This window comes from Lithobates pipiens, unplaced genomic scaffold (genome assembly GCF_037356315.1).
Source record: "Lithobates pipiens isolate NorthernLeopardFrog02 unplaced genomic scaffold, aLitPip1_a1.2 Scaffold_19, whole genome shotgun sequence".
NCBI lineage: Eukaryota > Metazoa > Chordata > Amphibia > Anura > Ranidae > Lithobates > Lithobates pipiens.
Window position 1 is genome coordinate 497,648,006 of NW_027507764.1, and position 14,055 is coordinate 497,662,060.

A 14,055-nucleotide genomic window follows, 5' to 3' on the forward strand; every position below is an offset into this window, starting at 1 on the left:
GGGACTATATAATCGGATTCATCCGAACGGCGATGCACTAAAATTGATGGTACCCAAACCTCATCTACATAAGATTACAAGGTATTGCCTGTAATGTGACCCTTTGGGCACTGGACCCTGGGATCTGGACCCTTGGTAAGAAAAGACCCCAAGAAGATCCGGCAGGGTGCTTTACAGGTCCAAGGGAGTGGCCCCATATTCTGGGTAACCCGGTCCTTGAAGGTCCAAGAGACAGAACCCGCCATGATGGGGGAAGATTTGAATCTAGCTTTTAAGCAGAATCCTGTGGCAGGACTGGTAAGTGTTTTAAAAACTTTTTTGCACTTGCTTAAACCGTAAAATCTATTGCACAGTCTCTTACTTTTTATAGGACCATGTGTCATATTTTTTTATGTCCACTAGGGGCAGTGATGTCACGGTGCAAAGGCGCTTTCTCTGTGGAGGCTTCCAGCCTGGATAATCCCAACAGGAGGTGGGTGCCTCTTGAGATTCCCCCGCCCTGTAAACCTAGCCTCTACTCCGGCGCCTTCGTGGCCCTTTCCCACCGCTATTTATGCTGCTATAGGGGGTGCACGCGTGGGCAGATATGACACGACAAACGTGAACAATGGACGTGCACGTAGGAAGGACATGACAGGTGTGCAGGATGCTACGAGCTTGCATGTGGCAAACGTGCACACTGGGAATACGCAGTAGGGGCGTAAGCGGCCATATTAGGAGCTGTTTCAGATCCAGGCTTCTGTAAGCAGGCTCGAAGTGACACAGAGCAATGTTAGCTGTGCATCTGAGTCACAGTGGGTGTATGGGCCAGTGCACCGCAGGTCCTGTAAGAGCTATGTATTGCAAGGACTAAGTGTAGTATTTTGCAAGACGGTTGAAGTGCATAAAGTGGGTTTTTTGCTACCTCAAATTTTGTCTCAGGCATGTCTTCCTGGAAGAGGAGGGGGAGAGGCACAGCAGGAAGGGGTGCGAGTGCACTACCATCGGTATTGCAGGATGCTAGCCTTATCTGCTGTGTTTAACTCTCCTGAAAGACCTGAGGCAACTGGCCAGTCTGAGCCATTGCGGTTGTCCGGCATTGAAGCATCAGCTTCAGCTGGGCTGGAAGGAAAAATAGCAGATATGATTGCTTCAGTTTCCCAAGGTGGAAAGAAACGGGTTTAGATCCCCTTCACCTGAGCAGAAGATGTGAAAGAAGTGGCATTAAATGACCGGGAGGAAGGTCAGGCCACGGACTCCACTTCTGAGGAGTCAGGTTCTGAAGAACCGTTTTCAGCCTCTCAATCCCAGAGACTGCTAATCCAGTCCCTCATGAAGATGGTCTGTTCAGGATTTAAATTGCCGCCTGTGGAGGTCCCTGAGGTTTCCTTTTCATCTTTAGCACCTCTTCAGCCTCCACAGAGTTTGCAGGCTTTTCCCTTGCATCTGTTGCTAGAGCAAATTGGGTATGCTGACTGGGATCACCCTGATAAGCTTATTATTCTTCTTAAAAGGTTTGCATGTTTGTATCATATGGAGGAAAAGTTTATAAAGAAATGGAGCATGCCATCTGTGGAAAAGAGTCTTACCTGTCCTGTAGATAATGCCCAGGTGTTTAAGAATCCAGCAGATAAGAAATTGGAGTCTTTATTAAAGGCTTCATTTGCTATTGCGGGGTCTGCTGCACAACCGGCAGTCGCAGCTATTGGTATCTGTTATGCCGTGTACACACGGCCAGACTTTCTGGCAGACTAGGTCCAATGGTCTTCACGATGGACTTTCCGAACGAACGGACTTGGCCACACCCAATCACACCAAAGTCCCAACGGATTTGAACGTGATGACGTACGACCGGACTAGAATAAGGAAGTTCATAGCCAGTAGCCAATAGCTGCCTTAGCATCGGTTTTCGTCCGTCAGACTAGCATACAGACGAACGCATTTTTCAACCGGACTCGAGTCCATCGGAAATATTTGAAATATGCTCTAAATCTAAAGTCCATCTGATTTTTTGACAGCAAAGGTCTGATGAAGCCCACACACAGTCGAATTGTCCGACGGATTTGTTCCGTTGGACCTTTGCTGTCGAAAAGTTCAGCCGTGTATATACGGCATAAGTCTTTAAAGGACCAGGTGAAGCAGGTAGCTAAGACTATCCCCGATCAGGGGGTATCTGCTGAGGACTTGGCAGAGTTACCTTGTGCATTTATGTTTCGCAGTAGATGCTCTTAAGGATTCTATACAACAGGTGTCCTGGTCCGCAGGATTCTTTGGTTAAAAAATTGGTCTGCAGAATTACCCTGCCAAAGATTATATTTGGAGAAGATCTGGATAAATATATCCAGAAGATTTCAGGGAGTAAAAGTAAACTTCTATCAGTTAAGAAGATGAGTGCTTCAGTACCCAGAACTTCTAATTTCATTTATTTTCGATGGCCTCGGCCACCCGGGTCTAGGGGAAAGGCTTAAGGCTAAGGGCAGAAAAGGCCCTGGGCCCTGATACCCCCTAAAGCCAGTCCCAAGCCCTCCTTATGAAGGGGTGGAGGGGAGGCTATTAGTTTTCTCAGACGCCTAGGAAGAAGTGATCTGAGACTAGTGGGTTATTTCTATGGTGTCTCTAGGATACAAAATAGAATTCAGCCCCCCCGCTCTCGGTTCTTAAGGTCCAACATCCCCATAGATCTGGTAAATCGACTTTTCTTCGGGCAATAGATCATCTAAGGTCACAAGGAATGATTTCAGAGGCCCCAGCTAACAAGAGTTTCGGGGGCTTTTACTCAAATCTTTTCATAGTCCCAAAGCCGAATAGAGATTTAAGGCCTGTTCTGGATCTTAAGGCTCTAAATCAGTTTCTACACATTCGCTCTTTCCAGATGGAGTCAATTCGTTCATTCGTAGCCTCCTTGCACGGAAAGGAATTTTTGGTATCCATAGACATCAATGACACATACCTTTTTTATATGTGCCAATCTGCAAATCCCATCAAAGGTTTCTGTGAGTAGTAGTAGGCAACCAACATTTTCAGTTTGTGGCACTGCCCTTCGGGTAAGCCACGGCACCATACTGGCTCCGGTATTGCAGTTCTAAGATCTCAGGAAATATCGGTGGCAGGATACCTGGATGATCTATTATTGATAGATTAAACGGTTCCAGACCTGAGGCAGAACGTCTATTAGACACGGTAAAGACAAAGGTATTTTTGCCGCCATGGAAGGTCAGAGCCATGAAAGACCTCATCCAGGTCATAAAAGGGAAAAAATATCCATCCGCCGGTGTATGAGGCTACTGGGGAAAATAGTGTCTTCATTCGAAGCAGTCCCTTATGCACAATTCCACTCCAGACCACTACAGAACAACATTCTCTCTGCCTGGAACAAGACTATACAGGCTCTGGACTGGCACATGTCTCTATGGCTGAAAGTGGCCAGAGTCTCAGTTGGTGGATGATAAGCAAGAATCTGGTAAAAGGAAAGTTATTTTCCCTGTGGTCTGGAGGGTAGTGATGTAGACCCCAGTCATTCTGGATGGGGGCAGTCCTAGAGGAGGCCACCTTCCAGGGAGGGTGGTCCTGGAGGGAGAGAAGCTTGCTCATCAACATTTTGGAGAATCGGGCAGCTCGCTTGGCCCTAAGCTTCTGGACTTTCAGACAACATGGATGTCTTCAGGGATGTCCTGTGAGAGTCTAGTCGGACAACGCCACGGCTGTGGCATACATCAATTACCACGGAGGCACCAGGAGTCAGACAGCCCAGAAGGAAGTGGATCTCATGCTGACCTGGGCAGAGAGATTTGTCCCATCCCTATCAGCTGTGTTTATTCTGGGAGTAGAGAATTGGAAGGTGGACCTTCTGAGTCACCATCAAATGTTTCCAGGGGAGTGGTCCTTAAATCCTGAGATCTTTGCATCGATCTGCCGCAAATAGGGGGTTTATGGATGTAGACCTGCTGGCGAGGAGGTTCAACAGGAAACTAGACCCGCTTTCATTAGGGGCCTTTGTTATTCCATGGAATCAGTTTTTCTTTGGTCTATGCCTTCCCTCCAATCCAGCTGTTGCCAAGGCTACTACGCAGTATCCCGGAAGAGAGAGAGCCTGTGATCCTAGTGGCTCCCGCCTGGCCCAGAAGGACTTGGTACGCACAGATTGTAAGACTGGCGGTGGGAAACCCATGGGTTCTTCCACTCCGACCGGATCTGCTCCCACAGGGTCCAATATTTCTCTAAATGTAACGGTTTGCCTGTTGAAACCAGGATCTTAAAAGACTGGGGCATTTCTGGGTTAGTATTGTCTACCATGTTGAATGCTAGTAAGCCTGTCTCTAGGAGTATCTACTATAGAGTCTGGAAATCCTATATTGCCTGGTGTGAGGCCAGGAGGTGGCACCCCCCATAGATACTGTATGTCATTGGGAGAGTTCTGGCTTTTCTGCAAAAAGTAGTTGATATGAATCTGGGCTTAAGTACAATTAAGGGTCAAATTTTGGCCTTCGCAATCTTTTTTCAGAGGGCTATTGCTTCTCACTCCTTTGTACAAATTTGTACAGGAGATGATTTGTGTTCTTCCACTGGTCAGACCACCTCTGTGCCCTTGGGATTTAAATTTTAGTCTTCAGGGTTTTACAGAAGCAGCCTTTTGATTCTATCCGTCAGAATCCTCTGGTCCTTTTGACAAGAAAATTAGTTTTCTTGGTGGCAGTGATGTTGGCCAGGAGGGTGTCGGAGTTAGCGTCTCTGTCCTGTAAAGAACCCGTTTTGATCTTGCACCTGCATATGGCAGTTTTGTGGCCACAACCAGAATTTTTGCCCAAGGTAGTGTCCAGTTTTCATCTAAATCAGGATATCATTCTGCTTTCCTTTTTTCCAAATCCAAAATCTGCAGAGGAGAAATTATTTCATTCTCTTGATGTAGTACGGGCTATCGGGGTCTATCTCAGAATGTCGGCTCAGATCATTGATGATCTTCTTGTATTGCCAGAAGGTGTTCACTGATGTTCTGTTTGTATTGCCAGACGGTCCCAAGACGGGACAGGCAGCATCTAAGTGGACTTCCCAATGGATCCGCCAAGTGATTGTTCAAGCGTATAGATTAAGGGGTAAAGCCCCACCTTTTCCAGTAAGGGCAGACTCTACCAGGAGAGTGAGTGTTTCGTGGGCAGTTCATCATCAAGCATCGATGGCTCAGATGTGCAAGGCTGCTACCTGGTTTTCGTTGCATACATTCACTAGGTTTTATCATGTGAATGTTAGGACTTAGGAGGATGTTGCATTTGGATGCAGTGCACTGCAGGCAGCAATATAGATCCTGGGATTCTGATGGTGTTTGGTCATAATGGATTCCCTCCCATCAAAAGCATGGCTTGGGGACATCCCAGTTAGTTATTATGGCTGCTCTGTGTCCCGTGATGTTCGATAAAGAAATTAGGATTTTTTCTACAGCTTATCTGTAAAATCCTTTTTCTTGGAGTACATCACAGTACACACAGATCCATTCCCTCTTGTCTGGGAAGTTTATTGCTTGCTACAAAACTGAGGTACTTCGTGTATAGGAGGGATTATATAGGGGAGGACTTCCTGTCTTTTTTGGTTTGCCAGTGTCCATTCACCTTTAGGCGGCGTATAACCCAGTTAGTTATTATGGCTGCTCTGTGTCCCTTGTACACCAAGAAAAGGGTTTTACAGACAAGCTGTAGAAAAAATCCTAATATTACATATATATATATATATATATATATATATATATATATATATATATATATAATTTTTTTTTTTTTTTTTACATACTGTCACCAGTCCGTATCCCTGAGCACCGCCACACTGGTTATATGTTGACACTGCCCTGCTGACAGTATGTAAAAATTGTAAAATAATTGTGGCAAAAAATGACAACTTCAAAAAACTTGCCATGCCTCTCACTAAATATTTTGAGCTGTCTAATTTCCAAAAATGGGTTATTGGGGGGGGGGGATATTTGTACTGTCCTGGCATTTTTGGGCCTCAAGAAATGAGATCCATCAGTACATCAGGATTGATCCATTTTTAGATATATGCGATAAATTGTGGACTCTACAACTTTGAATAGATTTTGGCCTAAATTTATGAAGAATGATCATTTGCAAAATGTTATAACAGAAACAAAGAAAAATCTTTTTCAGTCTTATTTTGTTCAGCAAAAAAAAATAAAAAAAATCCAGTGGTGATTCAATAATAAGCAAAAAGTCATTGGTAAAGTCCAAAGCTGTTGTGCCTTATTAATGGCAGAACAGGAGCCACTCTCATCACTACAACAGTTGGCTGGCCTGGGGGACACTCAGAATCTTTAAATCATTCTTATCTTATTTGTTCTGAAACTTTGTGACTGTAACCTTATGTATATCTCAGAAATAATAATGAAACGTTATAAAAATGATCTTGAAGTAAATAAAAAAGATTTAAACAAAAGGTCCACCTCCGATTTGGACGCTGGTAAAAGAAATCTGCTGTCTGCTGACGTCACAGAGAGCCGGTCCAGGCTCAAACAAGATCGCGACAATGAATTTGGGATTCGCCCACGTGTCTGGACCTCCTCAGGGTCTGAGCTAAACCACTGAGAGCCTGAGCCAGCCTCTCCCGCCCCCTCCACAGCCCTGCTCTCCAATGAGTGTGGGATAGCAGAGCAGAGAGCTGCTGACTGACTGACCGTCACCAGCTCTCTGCTCACGGAGCTGTAAAAATAAGCGATGATTTATCACTTGGTTCTCAGTTTTTGAGCCAGAGGGCTCGGACCGATGCTGCATCCAGCTAGGTAAGTATGAATTTAAAAAAAAAATGGACTCCCATACTTTTCAAAGTTTAAGTACTGCACATTAGTGTTTAACAGTGAAGATAAACCCATTCCTTGAGTCACTTCACTAGAGCAACTATATACAGTTATTGAGTCAAAAATGCCCGTTTCCACAAGATTGTAATTGGGATCTCCCCAATGTTCTGTTTTTAGACCTCTCCTACTCTCAATCTACACCTTCGCCCTGGGTCAGCTGAGCTCCTAATATTTCCTGCCCGATGTGACCCTTTCCCTGACTTCTCTGTCAAGAGCATTGGCACAACCATCAACTCGTCCCCGTATGCCAGGGTGCTAGGTGTTCTCCTGGACTCTGAACTCTCGTTTTGGCGCCACATCCAATCGCTTTCCAAAGCTTGTTGCCTCAACCTCCGCAACAGCTCCAAAATATGCCCCATCCTAACCAATGGCACCACAAAGCTCCTAATTCACTCCCTGGTTATCTCTCACCTTGACTACTGGAATTCCTTCCTCATTGACTTACCTTTTAAATAGTCTATCCTCCCTTCAGTCCATCATGAATGCTGCTGCTAGAGTCATCCACCTTACCAGCTGCCCCTCTCTGCCAATCCCTCTATTGGCTGCCACGCACCCAACAAATTAAACTCAAAATACTAACAGTAACTTACAAAGCCACCTACAACTTTGGCCCCCAGCTACATCACAAGCCTAGTCTCAAGATGCCAACCAAATCATTCTCTTCGCTCCTCACAAGACCTCCTGCCCTCTAGCTCCCTCGCCACCTCCTCCCATGCTTGTCTCCAGGACTTGTCCAAAGCCTCCCGCATCCTTTAGTGTTCTCTACCCCAATCTGTGTTCTCTACCCCAATCTGTCTGACTATCTCCAACTCTGTCCAATCCCTGATCTTTTCTCTTCAGAGAAGCCTATCTTGTCTCCACCTAACAACTGTACTTTAATCTTCTTCATCAGCTCATCCCCACAGTTATAACCTTTTTGTATCAATTGACCCTCCCTTTTAGATTGTAAGCTCTAACGAGCAAGGCCCTCTGATTCTTCCTGTATTGAATTGTATTGTAACTGTACTGTTTGCCCTAAGGAAAAGCATTGCACAAACTGTTGGCGCTATATAAATCCTGTATAATAATTATAATAGTAGTTTTGTGTAGGGTCACTCACCCTAAGGCTAGCTCTTTGTGACTCAAATTTCAGCTGATTCAGCCAAGATTTGAGCCATTGGTGGCCTTGTCCACCTGGCTTGTTAACTTCAGATGTGGAAAATTGTCAGCCAAACGGCCAATGTATTCAATGAGATGAAGTTACTGTTCGGGTAATGACACCTCCATCTATGCTGTTTAACATGCACGGGGAAATCTGCAAGTTTATGGCTAGCATAAGTGCCTCAAAAGAATTTGATTTTATTTGATTTCACAAGAGGTCTGCAGGCCAGATAAACGCTAAGGATCCACTTAGAGCTGGCGACTTTCTGACCTCAGGACACCAGCAGTGACCAAGGCTTTGTGGCACATTAGGTCCAGCATTTCATCCACCATGTTTTACCTGCATTACCAGAGGTCAGCAAAGGCCAGAGCAAAGCTGTTTTTAAATAGAAGAAAAAAAGATTTTAACTATCTTTTATCTTTATTTAAACATGCCTTACCCTAATAACCGAAGATTCTAGTGGAATCATTTGGCAGGAAATGCTTCTGATGTAAAAGAGTTTCATCATTGAAAGTATGTTTTCCATAGCAGGTAATTATTAGATTCTCCCTTTTATCTACTAACTGCTTAAAACATAAAAGAGAAGTGTAATATACAGCTATGCTTTCACATGCTTCTGACCATGTCCTTGGGATGTCTTATGAATTCTTTCATTGAAGGAATTTAAAAGCCAAAAACGTTGCTAGTGGTTTTATTACAACAACATGATGTTATGCACAGCACAGTATACAGAGTGGAGTGGTAAGGTATATAACCAACAAAAAGTGGAGCACTGGCGAGTTTATAACATGAAGTATTGGCCGTGTGGTGGTCCAAAGTATGTAAGATATGGCACAAAGTATGGTTTGTTGTAGTCTGGAGTATGCAACATACAGCACAATGTATAGAACAGCCTTTTTCAACTAGGGTGCCCAGGCGAGTTGCCTAAAAATTGCCCCAAAATTGTTTACAAGCCGGTGGGTAGATGAAATCTGCCTTTTTAGTTACAGGTTTTCATTGTTACACCATTACAACCCTCTAGCTGTCAACCTCCTAACGACCAATGACATCATCAGTTGATAAGGAGTATGTCGGTTGCCTGCATATCATCCTTGTTTGAACCTCCTTTGACTCTTTCCATCAGCTTTGGAGTCTCATTAGCGTGATGGTGAATAACTGAGGGAGAGAGAAATACTGGAATACTAGTCAGTGTGCAAAAGTGTATTTGGATGCCAAGCCCAGTAATAATGGCATTCTGACAAATGTCCCTCATTGGGCTTTCTCTCATCATCAAGGTAGCTATAGAAATAGGATTCCTGGACTAAGTCTTGTATGAATGAATGAATGACTTGTATAGCACTACCTATGCGAACTGAATCGCCTCAGGGCGCTTTCTTGCCACCGGAATCCATCTGCAGCTTTTTTTTTTTTTTTTTTATGCGGTCCTTTTAACCAGTAGGGTCCCGACACACTTACAACATTGACATACACATACACATATTATGGCCAAATTTTTTTTTGGACAGGGCATGTCTTTGGAAATGTGGGAGGAAACCAGAGTACCCGGAGGAAACCCACACAGGCACAGGGAGAACATGCAAACTCCAGGCAGATAGTGTCGTGGTCGGGATTTGAACCAGCAACCCTATTGCTGCTAGGTGAAAGTGCTAACCACTACACCACTGTGCTGCCCTACTAACAAACCTAACCACCAGTTAGTGGGTATCTCCACTCTTGTTGCGATATGATCAGAGAAGCCGAGAGTCCCTTGATCACCACAATCTAGGGTAAATAATTTGAATTGTAGTTTATGTGGTTCCCCAGTCACAGTTAGGCCGCGTACACACGCCCAACTTTGTCCGTCAAACAGTTTCGGCAAACAGTCCGCTCAAAATTAGCATGGACGGACATGGCCACACACGACGGACGGACAGTTTGCTGAAACCGTGCGCGATGACGTGAACGGCACGTACGACGGGACGAAAAATACGACGTCCTATACACTGCATTATAACTTTCGGCGTGTAAATCCTTTCTGAGCATGCGCGGAACTTAGTTTGACGAACAAGCCTACACACGAGCGGACTGTTCGCTGAAACAAGGTTTCAGCGGACAGTTTTTCGGAAATTCCGTAAAACCTTGTTCGTCAAACTGTCCGCTGAAACTGTCCGCTGAAAGCCCACACACGAGCGGACTGTCCGCCCAAACACTGTTCAGCGGACAAAGTTGGGCGAACAGTCCGCCCGTGTGTACGCGGCCTTAGAAGCAGTCCATTGGTTTAGCCTAGTTGCGGCAGAAGTGTGTGACCCAGCTTCCAGTAGAAATGATCGGCAGTAATGACTTCATTATTGTAAAGGTGGGGCACATCTCTTGTTTGATATATCTCTAGATTAGAATTAAAAGTAAGAACTATTTACTCTTAAAGAGGAATTTCATAATTTATACATTGTTATTTTGAACTAGCTTGGGCCAGTGTAACTATGTACATACCACCATCCTTTCTGCTGTATGCCCCTGGAAGCTGGAAATCACTGAAGTGATGTCGCCACCCCACCTCTCTACCTCATCCAATCAGAGCATTCATTCTGCAAATGCAAAGCATTCTCTGAATGTTGCCTGTGCAGAGCGACTGACCTCCTGTGATCAGAATGCAGCAGGGTAGCTACTCAGCGTGAGACCCGGAAGCAAATGGAGATCACTGGGGGGAGCTGCGTCTACCTCATTAATTTCCTGCTTCCAGGAACATTGGCCAGGTATAGTGTATATACATAGTTACACTAGTCCAAGCTGGATCAATATAACTATGTATAAAATATTTATATCTTGAATTCCTCTTTAAAGGAGAAGTACAACCAAAGCTTGTGTGGCTGTAACTCTCCCATGAATTACAGGAGTGCAGTTCGTCCTTCGCTTCTGTGACCCAGGAAGCTGAAGCCCACTGTTGGCTGGTGTCACAGAGCCAGTCCAGGCTATGGAAAGATCACGCTCATATGGACAGGATCTACCAGATGCATGGACCGGGACCTGGCTCAGCCTCTCAGTGAGCCTCCGAGACTGAGCCAGCCGCTCCCAACACCTACACAGCCCATCGCTCCAGTGAACACAGGGGCGGGGTGGGAAGAGCAGAGAGTCGGTGACTGACAGTCACGGAACACTGAGAACCGACCAATCAGTGGTGTTTGATCACTCAGTTCTCAGTCTTAAAGCCGACAGGGGTCAGCTGCACCATTAGATCAATAATCAATAGCAAACTAGATCTTAATTCTAGTAGTACCTATTTAAAATGGGTATATAGTTAACACTGTGTTGCACTTATCTCCTCTCTAGGATCTTGAACGAGAAATCACTTTTCAGGGAGAAGGAGCCGTGTACTATTCATTTTATAAAGACATGCTGCGAGCCCCATCATTTGAAAGAGGTATAGTAATCTAGAACTCTTGGCTAACTATCATACACATGATATTTAACATTTGTTTTGGACCATTCTTGTTTGTCTCTGAATTGTAATTGATGTGCATTTTATTTCAGGTGTATTTGAATTGGCCTATAACAATAGGACTGTGCCCATGAAGACAATCAATGCTGTCCAGCAGATGACCCTGTACCCAGAGCTCATAGCCAGTGCCCTGTATCACATGTCTGGTAGTAAGGTAAATTCTACAAATTTTAGGGTCGCTTTCCTAGAAATGTCATTAAAGGAGAGCTAAAGTTAAAGTGGTTGTAAAAGCTGAAGGTTTTTACCTTCATGCATTATAAGCATATAGGTAAAAAAACCTGCGTGCTGTTCCCCCCACAGCCCCTCCTAATACTCACCTGAGCCCTTTCTCAATCCAGCAATGTGTATGAGTTCTTTGGCTGTCCCGGGACTCCCTCTCTATATTGGCTGAGACAGCAGTGGGAGCCAATAGCAGTCACAGCCAATGAGGAGAGAGAGGGGGCGGGTCCGAGCTGTGGCTCTGTGTCTTATGGATGCATAGAGTAGGCATGCACCAGTGCCCCCTTATCAAGTGGCTTGCTATTGCACTGGTCAAGGGGGAGGAGCCAGGAGCACTTGCGAGAAGAATCAAGGCTGCTCTGTGCAAAACCACTGCACAGAGCAGGTAAGTATAACCTATCATATATTAAACCTTTAATACCACTTTAAAATCACTCCTCTGCCTTAAAGTGGCGACAGTAGCCCTGACATAAACTTAAAAAAAAGGTAGCTGTGGGTTTCCTATGGAGGCATTTCATGTGACCAAACACCTAGACCAAATGCTCTAGGGAAGGAGTCAGAGTTTGGTTTGGCTAGCCCTCCCCTTAAGCAGGGGTTCCCTGGAATCGATCACAGAGACAGAACTGAGATTGTTTCTTCTCCTGTACAAAGTGCAGATATTCTTACCACTGTCTCTGGTCTCTTCACAGGGTGCAGTGGACCCCGTATATTTCTACATCGGAATCATATTTGGCCTACAAGGAATATATATCGGTGCCTTGTTTGTCACCAGCTGGATGATGAGTGGCACCTGGCTGGCTGGGATTTTGACAGCTGCCTGGTTTATTATTAACAGGTACAAACTGAAATTCATTTAGAGCTGACTTTTTACTCTGTTTAAGAAATAAAAAAAATTGATTCTTCACAATAAAGCTATTAAATATTAAATTCTAGCTGCAAAACCCCTGAAAAGTTGGCATTTCCCAGACATTAGCTGTGTACCACACTAATAACATTGTCATGTTTAAACCGCCAACCAGTATATGGAGGTTCACACCACCCACAGTGGTTTATATTGGCGTTTAAACTGTATGCATAGCCAAAACCTTTTTTTTACAGAGCAGGGAAGGATTGGAACCCCGTTCGATTTTTTTCTTGTTCAAACATTTTTATTGAAAAGTATTAACATGTACACACCAAATACATCCAGGATCCAAGTTGGGAAAAATAAAACTCCACACAGGAGAAGAAATAGCAATAGCAGCTATTGGCAGCTCTCTTTGGGACTACCCCTTAAACAATTACAAATAGCTCACATATTTATTTTTAATGGTTTTGTTACTTTTTTTTTTTCTTGGGGTGCTTTCTTTTTTCGAGTGAGGTCACTGGCTGGAGATTAAGCAGTGTGTAGTGTACCCCCCCCCCTTTTTTTTTTAAAGGGAATATGTTTATTTAACTTGAATGCCAAAATTGGGCTTGAATAGATTAGGTGGTTGAGAAGGGGGAAGAGAGCACAGAATGGGAAGTGTTGGGTACAATCAGGGAGGTAGCCGCATAGGGGCCCCCTGGCACTTTTTTGGGGGGGGGTACGTAGGGTCTAGTCGAGAGGTTGGATGGACTGTAGACCACAGTCGAGAGGAAGACCAGAAAAGGTATCCATTCTCCAAAGAGTAGGGTTTGTCTCATAGCTCCTTTTTTTTTTTTTTTCTTTCCATGTGATGTAAGGTCATAATTATATGCATACAGTGGGGTACATGAAATCACCTGGGATTTTTAAGGTTTTTTTTGTGCTTATTTTAGGAATGCCACTAGTGTTTTTTTGATTTTTGTACCTGTGTTTTTGATTGTTTTGTATTGTTGTTTTTTTCTAAAATTCTAGAAAATAAAAAATAGTTTAAAACCAAATTGGGGCTCAGTCATGGCAAATAGTTACCAGTTACTTCTGGAGTAAAGAATAGGAAAAGATAAGAGGGGGAGAAGAGGTTAGGACGAGAGGAGAAGGGCATTCAGGGGTTGGCCCGACATGTGTCTCAGCACTAAAAAAATAGAGCCCTGACCACTCGGCCCCTAACAGGGTAGTGTTGGAGGGTAAGAATTTGTCTGCCCAGGGTTGCCAAATTTTTAAGCATGGGCGGATTCCATCTTGCACTGTGGCCTCAATTTTAGCATGTATAATTGATTAAAAATAAGTTTAAAACCAAAAAAGGCCAAAATGCAGAGAGCAGGTGTTTTCCGGGACCTAGCAATAGTTTGCTTGGCTGCTGTTGTAACTTTGCTCAGGCACGGGGCATTGTGATCAGCAAAGCCACCTGAGGCTTGGGTTGTAGGTCGGCTGCATAACGTGGGCACCATTCAGAGAATGCTTTGCATTTTTTTTATGAATGCAAAGCATTCTCGGAAGGTTGACCG

The 14,055-nt window shown here is 44.4% G+C and overlaps 1 protein-coding gene across 1 annotated transcript in view; it reads left to right on the forward strand.

Moving 5' to 3' along the window:
* DPY19L4 (dpy-19 like 4) overlaps nucleotides 1-14,055 on the forward strand; it is a 92,240-nt gene that overhangs the window by 21,493 nt on the left and 56,692 nt on the right. Inside the window, exons 5-7 of the mRNA XM_077493053.1 lie at nucleotides 11,280-11,370; nucleotides 11,481-11,602; nucleotides 12,357-12,502. Coding sequence (XP_077349179.1) covers nucleotides 11,280-11,370; nucleotides 11,481-11,602; nucleotides 12,357-12,502 — 359 coding nt within the window. The remainder of the gene's footprint in view (nucleotides 1-11,279; nucleotides 11,371-11,480; nucleotides 11,603-12,356; nucleotides 12,503-14,055) is intronic.